Source organism: Ammospiza caudacuta, chromosome 7 (assembly GCF_027887145.1).
Source record: "Ammospiza caudacuta isolate bAmmCau1 chromosome 7, bAmmCau1.pri, whole genome shotgun sequence".
NCBI classification, from domain to species: Eukaryota; Metazoa; Chordata; class Aves; order Passeriformes; family Passerellidae; genus Ammospiza; species Ammospiza caudacuta.
The window spans coordinates 36,940,489-36,958,928 of NC_080599.1; the positions used below are offsets into that span (position 1 = coordinate 36,940,489).

Below are 18,440 nucleotides of genomic sequence, written 5' to 3' on the forward strand. Positions count from 1 at the left end.
CTGTGAGTTTACTCAAAACTTTGGTTTTGGCAAATTTTATGGGATAATTTTCCTTGGTAATTCCTGACAGGTCTTTCAGAGAAAATGATGGAACTGTAGAGGTGGTTGCTCTTTGAGTGCCTCATCAAGGGTGGAGCTGGTTTGCAGCAGATTAATGAGCTACTTTTTCTTTTAATAAAGACTTTTTCAGTTTTGGAGAATTTCAACACAACTGCAGGAGGTAGTTTGGATCAGAATTGTGCTTGCTTACAAAGAGTCTGGAAAGATAGAGAGTAGAATTGTTAGCCACTTTTCAGAATACTCCTGGAAATTATCAATTCACATGATCTCTTGCATAATGCAGCAGGAGCATTCTGGTAGCATTTGAGGCTAAGAAGCCAGAATTGACAGAGGCTTCAAGAAAGGGCTCGGGGTGTTCGTGTTTTTATGTAGCTTGCTGCTTTTTCAGAGAAATACTTGGCTTTGTTACAGTCATACAGGGTGAGAGAGCCTGTACAAACCTGTGGGAATAGCAGTTGTTCAAAACTTAAAAGAACATTTGCAGACATACATCTCACTGAAAGGTCCTGTGGAAGTTGAAAGGGATGTGCCGTGGTTTGGGGAGAATGCAGTTCTGCAGCAAGTACCAGAACATGGAAGGTGCAGGTTGTGTATTTCAGGACTAGCGTTTTCAGGTTTTTTTCCCTGGCAGTGAAATATCCCAAAATCCCTATTTTTGTGTATTTCAGTACTTCTGATACTCACTTGATAAAACTGCAGTCTTATTCTTGAGCTTACAGGATATATTAATGCATAAAAACTGAATATGGAAGTTAAAGTAAATAGCTCCAAGTTAATCCATGTCTTACTACAAAAAAATGCTGGGAAACCATTTATTCTGAACAATGGGTTCAAAAACCCCTTTTCTCAAATTATAGTGCTACTCTGTAGCTACAGATCAGTATCATGTGATAATGTTGTTTGAATGATCCTGACATTCTTGTATTTTTACTTAATTCCACAAAGACCTCTTCAGTGAGGTCATGTGAATGTTTTAATGAGGGAAGTGACTGAAGTTGAATATTCTTGGATTTGTGTTATTTTTCCCCAAATGTAAATTCATCTCTTTCCATTCTGACTAAATTATTTAAGGCTACCTCATTAAGATGATTTCTTTCTTCCCTTTACACATGTGAATCATTATTAAATTATCACTTCATTTAAATCTCCAACATTTAGTTACATTTATTTCTATGTATTTACATGTTTTAAATGAAATTATTACTTTTTTCAATTTCATTTAGAAAATCAATTGCTTAATACAATTTGAAGAAATGAAGTAAAATGGCTCAAGAAAGAGGAGTTAAATACCTGCCTTTTTTTAGATGCAAATTTGTGCAGCTGCTGAGCCTCTGTTACTGCAGCTCTGTTAGCACAAGTTTGGGCACCTGCTGATGGAAACAGGCCTTTTGTTGTCCAGGGTAAATCCTCTCCCCAGGTATCCGTAAGCTGTTCTGTGTTGTTACAGCTGCATCTGCTGGCATCCTGCCTGTTTGAATCCCCTGGAGCCTGCAGGGCTCACACGTGCTGTGGGCAGGGTCTGGGTACAAACCTTCATCCACAGCCACTGAACAGCCTGAGCCCTGCTGCTGTCCCAGGCAGCTCTGATCTGTGTCACCACTTCTGTAAGCTGCTGCTGCTCCTGGAGGTAGTTTTTCACCTGCTGAAAAATAGCCACATCAATTATCTTGCTTTATGCAGAGTTATTTTGATTAGAAGAAACTGGAGTACTTTCCCAGTAGTGAAAATATTCAATACTGTTCAATATTAATGGCCTAATAAACAAGCATTTTAGGTCTTGGTTCCATGAAAACCTGAATATATGCAGACAAATGTACATAGTAATAAATTCATAACAGAATGATGTCCTATTGTTTTTAACCAAGCTCAGTATTTTAGTTTCGAACTTCAAAAAGTATAGTAATGTTTTATAAATTTTTGTAAATGCTACATTTGAGTGGAAAGAAGATTACTTTCTCTCATGGAGAGGCAGCAGTTTAATGTCCAGGTAGAAACTTAAATATTTGAAGATGCAAATCCTGTCTTTTACCTTGAGACTGTTTACTTCTATCTACTTCAAGCCTTACCTAATTATTAGTGCAGTCAGTTGAAAAACTTGAATTACCTCAGTAAACTCTGGATCTTTTCTGTAGTACACATGGAATTTATTGTGCCAGGCTTGTCTTTGTTTTAACAATAAGGGAACAGAAAGAAAATATACTGAAATACTGTACTAGTGAACTGCTCTTACCTGATATTAGTATGTGTATTTTGTGCTGAAGTAAATTACAGTTGTAATATGAAATGTCAGAAAATACTGGCATGAAAAAAGTTAATACATAATAATTTGCAACAACAGGGGCCATGGGTAGCTATGGTATTTCAGAAACTGAAGTGGGCAACTGTTATTTTAAAGCTAAAAAAAGGTATTAAATGTAGTTAACTTTTTTAAAGGCTGTGTTAAAATGTCCTATGGTTGCCAGAGTCTGAGTTAGCTTCCTGAAAACCAGTTTGGAATGCACCCATTACTGGGTACAGGCATGTCGGTCCCACCAGTGATGCTGGAACATGTCTGTGAAATAGACACTCCAAATTGTCTGTGACTCTGGGGGGGCACGTTTGAGGGAACTCTGACATTTTCATTCCACTTCTGTATTCTTAGGGGAATCTGGTTTGAATTTATTTTGCCAATTACTTTTTCCTTGATTTGTTGTTACAATTCAAAAATGATTCTCATATTCTGCTCTGAGATGGGTCTTCTATAAAATGTTGTGTTTATAGACCATTCCTGTCCAGTGTTTGGATGGTTCAGGGAAATGCTAAAATTCTGTGGTAGCCACTTCTATTGGGGTAGAAGGAAGCTGATGTTGAAGAGAAATTAGTTCATTTTGTTTGTGGTATTTGTAAGCAAAGTCTGTTGGTTACAGCTATTGAGAATATGAATATAGTATGCCATCTTGTTTCAGCTGCTGTAGAATTTACAGGTTTAAAGGAAGCCACTGGAGAGTTAAATATATTTTCCCTTATGGGTTTATATAAATTCACGTAGTCTTAAAATTAATTTATTTTTACTTTAATTCAGTAAAAATGTTATGAAATGGTTCAGATAAGCTATGAAATCTGGTAGGTTCTGGCAGATAACCACGGCTAGGTGGGGGGTGTCACTTTTAAAGGCAATTGCAGTGAGATGTTTTCCTTTGTCTCTGTAGTTATCAGAGACTGTTACAGACGATTGCTGTACTCGAGGCTCAACGTACTCAAGCAGTTCAAGACCTTGAAAGTTTAGGCAGACACCAGAGAGAAGCACTGAAAGATCCTATTGGATTTGTGGAAAGACTCCAGAAGAAGGTATTTCTATGGACTTTTCCTAAGTCTTCCTTGGATTTTTTTTAATAACTAGTAATTCAGGCTCTGTAGAAATTGAAGAACATATATATATATATATACTTGCATAAAAATTATGAGCTTAGAATCTTTTAACTGCTGAGCAAAAATAGCTCTTTACTTTCTTGCTAGATCTGTAAGACATAGGTCTTCAATGATTTTATCAGCTATGCTTCCTTGCCTTTTTTTTGGTTTGTAGAAATGAAATTGTTAAATTTTGAATTATAGTGTAGCTAATTTAAGACAACTTGAAGTCTGCACATGACTGGGAGTATCAGATCAAAAAATTCTCATCTTTCTCGTTTGAGAAATGAAATGTTGTGCTTGGAATGAATTTGGTAGGGCATGTTTAAAGAGCAGGAGATGTAGCCTTTATTCCAAACTCCAAGTGAACACTAGAAAACATTCCTGATAACAGATAACAGAATTTGATATTGTCTGATAGGGGAGAATCCATTCCTGTAAGGAAACATTTTTTTTCATGCTTTAAAACCCCTGTAGTAACAGGAGTACTGAAGAAAAGTTTTCAGTTTGAATCCTGTATCACTGCAGCATCTACCACTGGAAAACACATGACCTTCTAGTGTGATAGCAACATATATTTCAGTGAAGAATGAAGTTATGGTTCTCTTTTCCTTGGTCTGTAGATACCTAGGGCATAAGTAAGCCCCTTGGTTTCAGTAGTTGTCTTTCTTTTAAGTTTTGAGATTAGTTAATGGCATAAATGAGGTAAGAATGTTGCATTTGCTAGTCTTTTATGGGGAGATACTAAGGTCACTTTCAAGTATTCTGGTGTACTTCTGTCCAAAAAGGACCAAAGGAATAATAGTCTTGCAGTTGACCTTTAAATCAAGAGGTGAGCTTTGCAACAGTTTTGTTCTAGGCAGAAGACAGCAAAATCAGTGCAAAAAAGGCATAAATTTCTCTGATGGGAGGAGTTGAGCTATCAGGTGATAAAACTCTGAATCTTTTGGGTTCCTAGGTTAAGAAAGGTGTACATTCTCAGCTAATGGTATGTTTAATAAAGGACAGTCAGAAACAGGTTATTGAAGTGTCAAACACCTGATTTCAGCTGTGAAATGCACTCCTTAAAGTTTTATGCTCAATAAGCCATCATTGACCGTGCCGCTGCATATTTTATATGCACTGTTGTGTATAATTCTTGAAAGATCTCATCTTCTCTATAAAAAAAAACTGTGCTGCATGGCAGTTCAGAAATTCTGATTTTCCATTCTTCTGTCAAATAAAAAGCAGCAATGGGTTTTGGAGCATTTCAGTATTTGTAGGTTTTAGTTTGGATATAAAGTGATTGCATTAAATATTGCTTTTTACTTTTCATTCTTATTTTTTCAGGTTGATATGGGTCTTCCATTTCCTCAGAGAGTTGTTCAGCTCCCTGAGATTGCCTGGGACCAATACACCACTAGCCTTGGAAACTTCGAGAGAGAGTTCAAAAACCGAAAACGTAACAGTAGGAGAGTGAAGCTGATTTTTGACAAAGGTAAAAGAAAGTGAGCTTCTGTTACAAGGAGGAAATGACCAGTGTGGGAGTTCAATAATTCTCCCTTTGTGTTGCTTACAGTAGGTATCCCTGCAAGACCAAAAAGTCCTTTGGATCCCAAGAAGGATGGAGAGTCTGTTTCGTACTCTGTCTTGCCTTTAAGTGATGGTCCAGAAGGTTCCACAAACAGTCGTCCACAGGTAGTTGTTCAAAAGGAAAGAAAAAAAGTTGCAAAATAGTAAATTTAATTTGTTTTTCCTCTTTTGAGTATGAAGTGTGTCTTAACTGTTACTTCAAATGTTCATGTTGGTGATGACATGCCATTCCTTTACTCAAATCTCGGAACTAAACTTTGATTTCAACAAATTTTGTTTTGAAGTCTCATGCTTTGGTTTGGGTTTGGTTTAACTTAAGTAGGAAGAGGGTTCAAATCAATTATCCCAGCTATAATTTTTCTAAACAGATATTGCATTTTATGTCCTGTATTTGAGCAGATGATAAGAGGGCGACTTTGTGATGAGACCAAACCTGAAACTTTTAACCAGCTGTGGACTGTAGAGGAACAGGTAACAGGAAACTCTTTCATTTTGTAGCTGTGGCAACATACATCAGCATAAAAGCAAATTGTGTGTTAATGTTTATAGCACTTGGGAGATCAGAAACATGTATTTAGATATTTGACAGCTCATAACTGTACTTGGAAAAATGTATTTATTCCTTTTTGCTCTTGATTTAGAAAAAACTGGAGCAATTGCTTTTGAAGTATCCACCAGAGGAGGTGGAGTCCCGACGGTGGCAGAAGATAGCAGATGAGCTGGGAAATAGAACAGCAAAGCAGGTAACATGTGAAACACTTCCAGAAGTGATCCCTTATCTTCACTTTTTTTTTTTTTTTTTTATATCACTACAGAAAATTCAGTCTATTTTCAGTAATCACTTCATTTTAAGAATGTAGCAGCAGGGCCTGCTTTTCACCAATAACAATGGATCTCAAATACAGAATGTGAAATGTGCCCCAAAGCCAAACCTAATTGTTCATTAGATCTTGACAGCATGAATTTAATTCTATACAGCAAGTGCAGTGACACCAGCTGTGCTCAGACTGAGTTACACTGTAGTGCCTAAATTCCTGAACCTCAGTACTCTAGAATGGGCAGACATGTAAATATCACAGACAGAAGAAGGACATGGATGAGGAGACACCAAGTATTTCTGCATCTAACTTGTGGGAATTTTTCCCCTAAGATTTCTCCATTTTGACCAGAAGTAAAAAATGCTGATATTCTGTGTTTACAGTATTTTAATTTCATTTATTTAATTTGTACATTTCAGATAAAAATATAATTCAGTACTTCAGTATACTGGATTTCCTAATTTCTGATCTTATCTATATTTCTCCACATGAAAAAATAGACATGCTGATTTTGTAATGGAAACTTACTTTCTGTGTGCTAACCAAGGATAATGTATTTGGCATTGCTAAGAAGGAGTTTAGCTGCAGCTGGAAGTAAACTAGTACTAAAGTTCTTTCTAGCACAGTTTTTGCAAGATCTTCTTTGTATTTTTAAAGAAGGGCAATTTTTTCTCTGAAAGCTGTCAAAGTGTCTGGAAATAGCACAAATGCAGCACTGCAAGATAGGTACCAGTTAGAGTAGTTATTGCAAAGGAGAATCCAGAGGAATTCTTTTCTTCTTATTCTGAATCAATGTAGCAACCCTGGCAAAACTTTGAAGATCAGTTACATTTCATTTGACACTGAGTTGTTGCATGTTGGTTTTTTCTAGGTTGCCAGTAGAGTGCAGAAATATTTTATTAAACTGACTAAAGCTGGTATTCCAGTTCCAGGAAGAACACCAAACTTATATTTATATTCCAAAAAGGTGAGTCAATATTACAGAATCTTGTGTTACTGTTTGCATTTATGTGGAAATTGAGTTGGAATCAGTAATACTTTAATAGATAAATAAAGTTACTTAGTGAGGTAATCCTTTTCTTTTGCCAGTAGCACTATGGAGTAAATTGGATGTTAATTCTGGTTTCACAATGGCAGCTCTTGGGAAGGTGAAGTGTTCAGGTTGCAGCTGAACAGGCAGGGTAGAGTGATGGTCTTGGGGTACTTCTTCCTCATTTGTAAGTTTACCATAACTGGTAAGGAAGTGATAATAATTCCTGTTGGAAGAAGATAAGGAGCCCTATAATTCATATTGTACAGTAATCTCCTAATTAGTAAAGCCATAGAAAATGATGTATAACTGAGCATGCTGCATTAGCTCAGGCCTAGGCTTAAGGCCAAAATGTCCATTAAAATACAGCTTTTCTGATTTTGGAATGGATGAGAAAAAATATGGTCCCAAGACATCTTAATTTACAGAAGCAAAGACTAAATTTCTGTGATCAGTCACATATTTTGATTTAAATTATCTTTAAGGTGCTCTTGGGTACTAATAAGGTCCATGTAGAGTAAAAGAGAACAGTCTCAAGTTTCATGGATGTTTTATTTATTGGATTTAGGGGTGGTTTTTTTGTTACCTCGATATTTACAAAACTTCTTCAAAACCCTTTACAGTGGCATTTTGTGAAGTAACATACTGGTTTGCATCCAGGTATCCATGATGTTTTCTGATAAATCATAAACTTTCCATTGATTCTACAGAAAGGCAGATTTGCAGATTTAGTTCTTTGCAAGGTTAGAAACAAAAGTTGCTGTCCATGGGTTGATACAAAGATTACCACAGCTGGTGTGTAATGATTAAAGTGTTACACACCCTTAGCTGTCTCCAGGTAATCTCTGAAGTTACTGCAAACAGTGAGTGCTTGTATTGGAGCCTTTCCAGTTTGCCATCCATCATGGTAATACCATTTTACTTTCACCAGGGTTTAATCTACTATTGTGCTCTGTAAACAGAGGCATGACTGTCTGCCACCTTGTCTGTTGGAAAAGTGCTTTCTGGCAGAAGAACCAAAAAACCAGCTGGAAACAGTGATACCTTAAATACTGTGGAGATTCATCTGTCAGAAATCCAAATTACATCAGTGGCTGGGGTTAATTTCTGTAGTATAGTAATACTGTATGGCTGATTTCAACAGGCATTGAAAATTTAGTTCTGGAAATTATAATTGTTTGAGTTCTTTATGTCACTCTACCACTTACAATTACCTTGGTCAAACCTTTTGTTCTTTCCTGTTAATTTTGTTTGGAAAGACCATCATTACAGAATGTGTGTAATGTTGTCAGGCAGCAGATCACTGTATTTCATAAACATTGGGAGTACTTAATCAGTTGATGTGGGACATTTTAACTGTATTTTTCACTAATTTGAATAGTAATTGCACTGTGGGCAAACCCAGTATAATCAAGAGCAAAACATATTTTGTGTAAAATTCTTAACAATCTCACATTGCAAGAGTAATAGTCCCATCACACAGATTTTTCTTAGGCTTCTATCTAGAAGATACCCAATACTTAGGTCAGTTTTTGCAGTGTGATTCACATCCTCATTGCCAGGTCATAAGAGTAAGGTTGTTCTGCCCTGGTTTCTACTAAGCAGCATCCCTGTGCTATATTTGTATCCTGTGTAAGAAATAAAGCAGATGAAAAAGTGAAACCAACAGTGTATGTGGAGAAATTGAGCTCTCAGGCTGCTGATAGAGCTGTCTGCTTAGAGCACAGATTGACAGCACCATACCAGCTTAGTTACTCCCAGGTCTCCAGTGGGGAAATAGTGTGGCAGAAAGGAAATGCAAGGGCTGTTGGAAGCCTGGGTCATGCCTGTCCTAATTTTGATATTGAGTAACTGTAACTGCAGTGGATCTGTTTTACTGCCAGTAATGGAAGTTTGAAACTGGATGCTAATACTTAAAGCACATACCTATGGGAAAATAAGAAACATAGATATCTTTCAGGTAAAGATTTGTGTCAAAAGGGATACTTCACAAGAAAATACTTGCATTTCTCCATGGGGATTGTTCAGGATGCTTATTTAAAATGGTTACTGGAGAGGTTAGAAACCTGTTCAGTTTTTGAACATCTTGTTGAAATTAACTTTGTATATCTACTCATATGACATATGTCTCTTCTAACTAATGATACTGGAAATTAAGCAGGATGCACCAGTTTATTTTCCTGTACAACCATTACCTACTGCTGGTGAAAATAAAACTGGATCAGAGACTTAGGACTCTAGTATTCAGTTCTTCAATTATAGCTTATCATTTTCAATTTAATCCTTATGTAATATCATTAGTGCACCTGCTTTTAAGCCTAATCTAGAGATATATTTCCCACAGGAAAATGATCTCTAACTGTCTAAGTAATATTTTAGTTCATTCTTCACCAAAGGAAGATAATTCAAATCCTGAGTTCAGTTTGTAGGTCACAGTACTGTCATGCTGGCAGTGCTGCAGTATAAGCATAGTCCCACTTTTCCTTTCCTGACTCCAGATCTAGTATTGAATGCAGATCTGTTTTCTGTTAACAAAAAATGTAAATCACTGTGTCAGCTCAGTCTGAAATGTCATCTGTACATGGATGTATTTTAGAAAGGTTTGAAATCTTAATGGAAATCATAAAAACACCAAAACTCAGGTAGTTGGTGATCATAAGGCAGAAAAATCCAACACAATAGATCTAGTACAGTAGTCTTAGAAGAAATTCTTGTTGTTTTTGCACTGTAGTAGCTCTGCAGATCAGAGGTACCACCTTCCAGTTGATACTACAGACTTCATCTCTTCCATTAAGACCAAACAGAGCTAATCTCAAACAGAGCTCTCCTCCTGGTACTTCTGTCTGCATAGATGCATTCCATCTAAATAATTGGTGTCATCTCTGCCTTTAGTTTTTAACTGTGCACAACTGTAAAATAAGGCTACATCCCTCTTTAGAGAAAAAGGCTTGTACTGTAATATTACAGGTTTGTAACTGATACAGGAACCTTTTGGGGTAAAAGCTCTTGCTAAAAAAGGAGAAAGTACTAACTATTGCAAGTATTCCTTTTACTTTAGCTGTATGGGCAGCTAGGCACTGTGTAAAACAATCCTCACTTTTATGATTGTTAGGAAAAACACTTTTCATGTTTACGTTTTTGAGTCACACTGTAGGGTTTCTTTAAGTAGAGGAATGTAAGTTTTGACATTAAATGTCAAACTGCTAGTCTGGAAAGCAGCTAAGTAAGGGGTTGAGTCAGTTTCATTCACCCCAAATTCTTCTTTTTGATATTTCATATTCTGTCACTGGGGAATAAGTAATAGGGGCTGAGTGCCTTTAAGTAACTTCTTTTAAAACTGTCATCATTCTACACCTTCAGACAGCATTAAAGTTGAAAGTTTCTAGATGTGCACTAATGGAGTAATTTATTTCATCTAATGTTTTTTATGTTCCTTTTTCTTGCAGTGGAAATGAAAACCTTTAGGGAGCAGTTCTTTCTAGCTCTTAGAATCCTCTTTTTATTGCAATGAATTGTTTTATCTCTCCTGCACTAGGACAATAGGTCTAGACTTGGTTTTTTTTCTAAGGCACAAGTACAAGAAGTTGATAAGTGTCAAGCTTGGACCTTTTGTCTCTTGGACCTGTGCAAAATTACTTCCTTGCTTAGTCTCACACACTGTTGAATGTTTTTTAATATTTTTGCTCTCTGGTCCTCAGTCTTCAAAACTATAACAGCCTTACTTTGTGTTTTAGTCTTGCTGTCAGTCTCACCTGTTTAGGTGGTTGGGGTTTTATGCTGCATTTTTACCAAAGTATTGCGCTGTTCATTGGATTCCACTTGTTATGGGGGAGAAGAACTGCAGCTGTGATACAGAGATATAAATATAAGTAATTGGAAACATTATAGATTATTTAATGTGAAAGAATAAATTCCAGGCAGTTTTATCAATGAGGATTATTTACATAATAGCCAAGGAATGTTTTTAAAAATATACCATTTTTTCACTGTAGTCATCAAGTAGACGGCAGCATCCTTTAAATAAACATCTTTTCAAACCTTCAACTTTCATGACATCTCATGAACCTCCAGTTTATATGGATGAAGATGATGACAGATGCAGTTTTCACAGCCATATGGACACTGCAGCAGAAGAGGAAGTATCGGTATGTCATTTAATCAGTCAGAGAATGTCTTGCTTGCTGTCACTTTGACCTTGTTTAGTGTTTAATAGATAAGGCATCTTCACCATAAAATATCATCAAGGAAGTATTAAATTGTAATAAGATTTGTGAGCCATTTTGAATTATAAATACATTATTACTATAGCAGCTTCTGACAGCAAAGAATTCAGACCAAATCAGGAAGGAAGTCTGTAAGTCATAAACAGTTTTGTCCTGAAATATCTTGAAGTTCTAGTTGCATATTTTTAGTAAGTGATCTGGTATGAGAGAGATTTGAAAATCATGTAGATGATATAGTTGGGATTCTGGTTAAAAATGTGTTTTGGAAAGGTTACATAGAGCCCTGGTAAAATTCAAATGCTATTGGTGTCACTGTTTTTTTTTTATCTTCTACTGGCTGAATTAATTATGAATTTTGTAAAATCCATTTCAAAGTGTGAACTAACAGAGTGAATTGGCAATCAGCAAGCATATTTATGTATTCTTAGAGGCACATTCTAGTAGACATCCTAACCCAGTGAATTGCTGCATCATGGAGTGTACTACTTTCCTAATTTATCCCATGCAATAATACAACAGGAATTTAGACATATGTTGTTCCCATTTCCACACAGAATCATAGAAGGCCTATGTCCTACTGCTTGGGAGCTGGGCAAGTTTCACAGCTGGTGTGAATCACTGTGGTTTTCCTGTTTTCCTTAGACTGAAGAACCTGACTAGTTAATTCTAATTTTTTTTTTGTGAGCCTAGTGACATCCTGTGTGTGAAAACCTTGTTGCATAACACAAGTACTGAGCCACCCACTATCAGTCCATTCATTTTTTTACTGACTTTTTTACCTGCACTGCATAGTCTTCCTTAAGTATTACATTTACTTATTTATTTCCTAGTCTTAAATCCCATCTGTGCTCATTTTCTGTGTTCTCTCTGTGATGGTCTTCCAGCTCATCCACAGCCATTCCTGATAACTTTGCATAATCCAATAAGAATCTTAAAAGACCTGGAAAGCAAAATGCATGTTAGAAGAGATACAATGCAGCTTTTTTTTGAGCTAACATGCTTTTATTTTGTATTGGTTTTGAATACATATTTTCTAATTCTTCTGAACAGTTTCCTGAAACATTTTGGTTTTGCCATGGCGCCCTAACTAATAATTAATGTGGGCACCATAGCAGTCATAATAGTGGTCATGTGCCACACAGTGACATGTTTTTAATTTGGCATAATCTTTTCTTCCTTCACTAGAGTAACATTTCCAGATAGATCCAGTTCTGGCTTTCAGTAAGGTAGAAAGACACAGGGGAGCTCAGTTACCAAAAAGGTCCCCACAATCAGTGCAAAATAATAGCAATTTGGAAGCAAAAAGGGATTGTAAAATATATTCAAAATGAAGGCTTCTATTCTAGTGTTACAAGTCAGATCTCTTAGTGACAGTCGTTGTCTTGGAGAAAAATACTTTGTGTCATTTAGCAGAAGAAAAGCAGTGTAGCAGGAAAAGAAGGTTTTCTTTGATTTCACAGTGGAATTACCACATGCTTTTCCTGTGTAAAGACAAAAAGATTTGCCTGATTATTACCAGTCATAACTATTCCTGAAAAATTATGTTTTGGTATAAACGAGTTATTTTCAAGTGAAGACCCACTATTGCTAACAGAGTTCATTTACCTTTCAATTATGATTTCTTAATTTTGTGAGTAATCTATAATTATTCTAGAACACAGCTGTATACTATTCCAGAATTAATTGTCCACACAGGGAGCCATTAAAGGATACTTTATTCAGTAATCAGTTCTTTTGTGACGGGTATTTTTTCTCAGAAAAGCTTTTGAGATTTGTGTGGAAGGTCAATCTCTGTTTTATATTAAAGGAAATGTAGCTTATCACTACACAACTGAATTGTGTCATTTAACCATAACTTTTTCTGATAGTTTGCAGCCTAGTCCTTTATATAGGCTCATAATTGCAATTAAATAATTGATAAAGCCGTTCAGAAATGTAGTAAAGCTTCTTTCCCTCACTTCCTTTAATAAACTTACTAAATAATACAGAATCTTCAATCTTCACAGATTCATAAAAAGAGATGGAAATTACACATTCAGGCTACATTAGAAGAATTTTAATCACTATTCTGTAGTTGTAGTTGTTTTCCCTACCTGAAGGTTTCTGTCAGTGTAGGATGTGAAAACTGCTCTACATCAGTAACGACTTGTCATCTTTGAAAACAGGTGACATCTACCAACTACAGCTGCTACAATAAAGTCATTGCCTTGAAATGAGCATCTGAACTAGAATTAGAGCTTCTGTCCTTTCTTAGCAGATCCTCAATCTTTGTTGAGGGAAGCTGTGTGAGAAAAAACAGAATTTGCATGTCTTTGAAAAGGAGAGGAGCATTTGTTGTAACTCTGGCAAAGATGTCTGCACTGGCCTGCAGGGAGACAAACTGCTTCATAATTTATGAAAAAATAGCAGTCTGTTTTTATAAGCTCTTAAGAGACAGTAAAGAGGGATAAAGGGAGTTGGATAACTGTGAGTTCTACTCTTTCAGTCATGGCATGGTGCTTCTCATTGCATTTACTCTTACCAGTAAAGGAGAGAAGTTAATACTGGATATGGGTGTTATGGTTTTAAAAATATGTTTCCAGTATGTTAGAATAATGCCATCATTTTCTTGAATACTATTAATCATACATAATGATTTATGGAACAAATTCATGTCTTACTAGTTACTGTATTCCTAAGTAAGAGTATTTTTCTGACTTTTTCTTACCTTGAACAGGATGAAGAGAGTATTCCAGTAACATACCGAGAGTTACCTGAATACAAAGAACTGTTAGAGTTTAAAAAATTGAAGAAACAGAAACTCCAGCAGATGCATGCAGAAAGTGGGTTTGTGCAGCACGTGGGATTTAAGGTGAGTGCAAGAGATGTTCTTCTGTTGCTCAGTGGAATGTAGAGGTTTTCCAAGAGAATGTGGTTTGAATTTCCTGATAAGATTTCATGGAATACAGCAAGTTTCGTTCCTTAGTTTTTGTTCACTGAATCTGTTTTCCCTCATTTTGTTTAAGAAAAACAGCCCACATAATTCAGTCTTTCTGGTAGCCCAGCTTTGACTGAATGCTGATGTTATATGGAAATTAATAAACGTGATGGTTTTTTCTCACCACATTATGAAAATACAGCTTGTATTAGAGCCTTGTTAAATCATAATAGAATTCCATTTGACACTACATTCCGTTTTGACAGTGATTAATTATAATAATTTTCTGATTATGAGTTTGGAGCAATTTTGCCTCCACCCGAGGCCAGAGAAGGGACAGAGATTTTGGGTAAGAGTAATAGATTAAAATTTTTTTTTGTTTTGTGGCAGCTTTACAATCTAATCAAGTGATAAATGACAGAAGTTGAAGCAAGGACATAAAACAATGTTCATGTAAAATTAAGAAAAAAAACATTAAGTTAAACTGATGTGTTTTCTGAGCAACAACCATTAATAGGCAACATGAAAGAAAGGGCACTCTGGAAATCTTATTTTCTGGTTTGCAAGGGATTTTGTGTCTAACTGGCTACTGTAACTGTTGGAACAGGTTTTTTTTCTTTAGTGTTATGGAGATGGATTTTTTTTCTGATACCGATTTGCATAAGAATGCAAGGACAGTTCAAGGTTCAGTTCAGATTAACTGTAAAATTAAGACAGCCTCATCAGTTGATACTGACAGATTTAAGTTATTAAACCACCAAGGTGCTTGTTATTTTTGTTGGTTTTAGTTGGCATGGTATGTTTGGTGTTTCATTTTGTGGGGATTTTTTAAATAAGCATTTTCTGTCCCCCAAAATTTGAAGCTTTAATCAGTCAGACCAGACTTCAACAAACTTCTTTTTCTACATAAAATTATCCTGAGAAGTAAATTGACATTACACAGTGTCAAGCATTTAAAGTTTGAAAGTTTCTTTGCATTTGACTTTGATTGTATTATGCATTATAGTAAGCTGAGAAATCAGGTGATTATGGGCTGTTTTCCCTCAGAAAATTCAGTCTGTGGGCTGGCCAGACCTCACCTAATAAGCAGCCATTGAGAGCAGATTTGGTTCTGCAGAGCTTTTGGCCTCATTTACTACACATTATTCAACCTGTGCTTTGAATATTGAATTATTGAATCCCTCGTGGGCTTTTTATGGCTTTCACTTCTTTTCTTCATTAACAAATGAAAGGCATAGTATTATTTCTGTTTCACAGGGCAGAGGGGAGCTGGAGCATAAAAACTGAGGTCAAGGCTTTCCACTGTCTTGGTCCTCAACTTCAGATAACTGGAGCCAATTTTTCAGTTCTAGCATTATTCTGAACTTGGTATTTTCAAAGAGCAGCTCTTGGTGTGCTCAGTCCCTGCTCACTTCCAGCCTCACCCTGGAAAAGCATCTGTGCCCAGAGGGGTGCAGCTGTGGCAGGGCTTGTGTGAGGTGTTGGTGACCCTGAGTGCCTCGGTGGTGGCAGCAGCAGCTGCTGTGCCCCACTGGCTTCACAGATGCTGAGACAGCAGTTCAGGTTCTGATGGATGGATAGAGGATGAGCTATGGGAGCACAGGCTTGTTTCCCACTGTTTTCCTTTTCAGTCCCTGTCTCTGCAGCGCTCTTCATAGTTCAGGTTTTTTAAAAGTTCTCCTTGCCTGCAAGTCCCATTTTCCTGGTTTCTTTCTTTTGATCAAATACTTTTGCCCCTTTTCTGTACCACTGTGAATTTTTCATCTAGTCTTTCATGTTTTGTTTTATCTTTGATTTTTTCTCTTCATGCCACACTCTTGCATTTGGGATTAGTTCTTGTCTCCTTGCTCAGTTTTAGTTCCAGACCTCTGTTTCCTTCTCTGAACATGGTATTCCCCTTCCTTCCTGGCTATCTGGCTTTAGTTCCAGCCCACCCATGATGTGTTACTGCATTTCCTGAGTTGGAAAGGGCATCAGTGTGCCCTGATCCACAGCCCCAGGAGCCCAACAAGCTCTGCTGGTCTGGTCTTACTGCTTCCCTCTGCCATGGAAGGGCTGGCATTGCATGTGGCTGGGCTTGTGTGAAGCATCCCGTCCCTGTGCTGTGTCACAGCAGTTTGGAGCCACCTGAGGATGAGAGAGTCTGCAGGCAGGGCTGGGCTGCTTGGCTCAAGCAGGGTGGTTGCTTGGTGGGGCATTTGGGGAGTGGGAAGCAAGGCAAAAGCTTGGTGGATCCTCATGGCTCTGGAGGGCCTCTCCTAGAGAATGAGGACTTCTTTTTCCACATGGTGAGGAGAATTCAGCTGTGGGGGCTGGCAGTGGCACAGGGACACACAGAGATTCCCATGGGTGAGTTGGTGTGCACTGTAGGCATGGGAGTGCCTCCCTCAGCTGCTGCTTTCTCAGTGCTGTTCCCTGTGCTCCACAGTGCGATAACTGCGGGATTGAACCCATCCAGGGCGTTCGGTGGCACTGCCAAGACTGCCCTCAGGAAATGTCCTTGGATTTCTGTGATTCCTGCTCTGACTGGTGAGCAGCCTGTGCTTCTACTTGCTATTTGTCATTAGATTGAATCTCTCTGCTGCAGAACTGCTGTGTAGGGTGGAAATCTTTGCTCCAGGACACATAGCCTGGTTGAGTAAAGTGGAAGATAATTTAGCATCTCTTTGTGGGAGATATATTTTGTAAGCAGATTCTGGATGTATAATTTAATTTTCTTTAATACAGTGGACAAATAGGTTTGGTACAGTTAAATAAGGGGGGAATTAGACTTTATGAATGAACTGCTATCCAGTTTGGTTTGAATCTGTTCATATGATCACTGTTTATGAAAGTTAAATATAAGGAAAGTATTTGACTTTTAAACTGTTATCTTTTTCTTTCCCTTGCAGTCTGCATGAAACAGAGATTCATAAGGAAGATCACCAGTTAGAACCTATTTACAGAGCAGAGACATTTTTAGACAGAGACTACTGCATGTCCCAGGGCACCAGTTACAATTATCTTGACCCAAACTACTTTCCAGCAAATAGATGACATGGGAAGCAGATCTACCAACTTGGGTTTACTATCCTCTTTGAAAAATAACAATGGCACCATTGTTAATTCTGTGCACATTTTGGAAAGACTCTGCTTTCCCTGAAATGTCACTCACAGCATGACAGCTTCCTGGGTGTACTTGTCAAACTACAGCTTTGAGCTGTCATGGTTCTAGATCACTGAACAGCAGCTGAACATTCCTAGTGTGCAGAAGGTTTCACTGGGAGACTTTTCTTTCACCACATTAGTCACTTTTAGGTGGTGAATCTAAACAAAAGAAACACATACAAAAGGGTGAGCCAGAAATGAGAGCACACATTAAAGATAGAGTAAATTCCAAAGGCTTTGAAGAACTTGGTTATAATGAGATCCAGAGGAGATGAAGTATTTATATAAAAACAGTTTAGTAGCTTGCAGTTTTGTTGTGAAATAGTTTTCAGCACAGTAACTGACTTCTTTAGGCAAGGTTTAACCAATGACAGTGTTTGCTTCTAGGCTGTACTCTAAAAATACTCACTGTCTCAGCAATGGTTGGCTATGGGCCTTTATTAAATCGGAGCTGCTTAATCATGTTGACCTTCAATTTTTAAAATTTTTTTTTAAAACCACAACGAACTCTATTTACCAACAGTGAAGCACTACAGGGGGCAGCTGTGGCATTGCTTCCTTAACCAGCTCATGGTGTGTGAATGTTATAAAATTGTCACTCAGATATATTTTTTAAATGTAATGTTATATAAGATGATCATGTGATGTGTACAAAATATGGTGAAAAGTGCCAGTGCTAGTAACTGTGTAAAGTCTCTAATACTCAACATTTACTCCTTTAAAATAAAATACACAGCCTTCTGCCTCTGTATTTGGAGTTGTTAGTGCAACTCATCAAAGAAAACTGCCTAATATAAATCATATATATGGTAATAATTTTTCCTCTTTTGTAGTCTGCACAAGATCCATGAAAGATTGTATTTTTATTACTATTTAAACAGTGATTAAATTTAGCCTGAGCAGTGAGCAAGGGTTCACATGCATTCTTTTATACTGCTGGATTTTGTTGTGCATCATTTAAAACATTTTGTATGTTTCTTCTTATCTGTGTATACAGTATGTTCTTAAATAATGTTCAATTGTCAGGAGAACTGTGAGAAATAAACTATGTGGATACAGTCTGTTTATATATAGAATGCTTGCTGTGACTTCCTTTCTGTGTAGTTCTGACTCTTTAATCAGGATGGAAAGTTTGGACAGGACCTTTGGATCGGTCACCCAGCGCCGCCTGTGCCGCTCTGGCCGGCCGGATTAGCATTCCAGTTCTCTCCTCCTCACTCACAGACTTCTTTGTCAGACCACAGAAAATCCAGATTTTAGTAGCCTTGGTACAGTGTATACCATTG

The 18,440-nt window shown here is 37.2% G+C and overlaps 1 protein-coding gene across 5 annotated transcripts in view; it reads left to right on the forward strand.

The window, feature by feature from the left end:
* ZZZ3 (zinc finger ZZ-type containing 3) overlaps nucleotides 1–18,221 on the forward strand; it is a 55,201-nt gene extending 36,980 nt beyond the window's left edge. For 4 of the 5 annotated variants that reach the window (XM_058809075.1, XM_058809071.1, XM_058809072.1 and 1 more), the window contains 10 exons: nucleotides 3,249–3,387; nucleotides 4,777–4,924; nucleotides 5,006–5,124; nucleotides 5,419–5,490; nucleotides 5,661–5,762; nucleotides 6,709–6,804; nucleotides 10,860–11,012; nucleotides 13,807–13,941; nucleotides 16,436–16,536; nucleotides 16,899–18,221. In XM_058809075.1, coding sequence (XP_058665058.1) covers nucleotides 3,249–3,387; nucleotides 4,777–4,924; nucleotides 5,006–5,124; nucleotides 5,419–5,490; nucleotides 5,661–5,762; nucleotides 6,709–6,804; nucleotides 10,860–11,012; nucleotides 13,807–13,941; nucleotides 16,436–16,536; nucleotides 16,899–17,043 — 1,210 coding nt within the window. In that variant the 3' untranslated portion in view covers nucleotides 17,044–18,221. The remainder of the gene's footprint in view (nucleotides 1–3,248; nucleotides 3,388–4,776; nucleotides 4,925–5,005; nucleotides 5,125–5,418; nucleotides 5,491–5,660; nucleotides 5,763–6,708; nucleotides 6,805–10,859; nucleotides 11,013–13,806; nucleotides 13,942–16,435; nucleotides 16,537–16,898) is intronic. The other variant, XM_058809074.1, reaches the window with a different exon arrangement.
* Nucleotides 18,222–18,440: the final 219 nt, after the last annotated feature.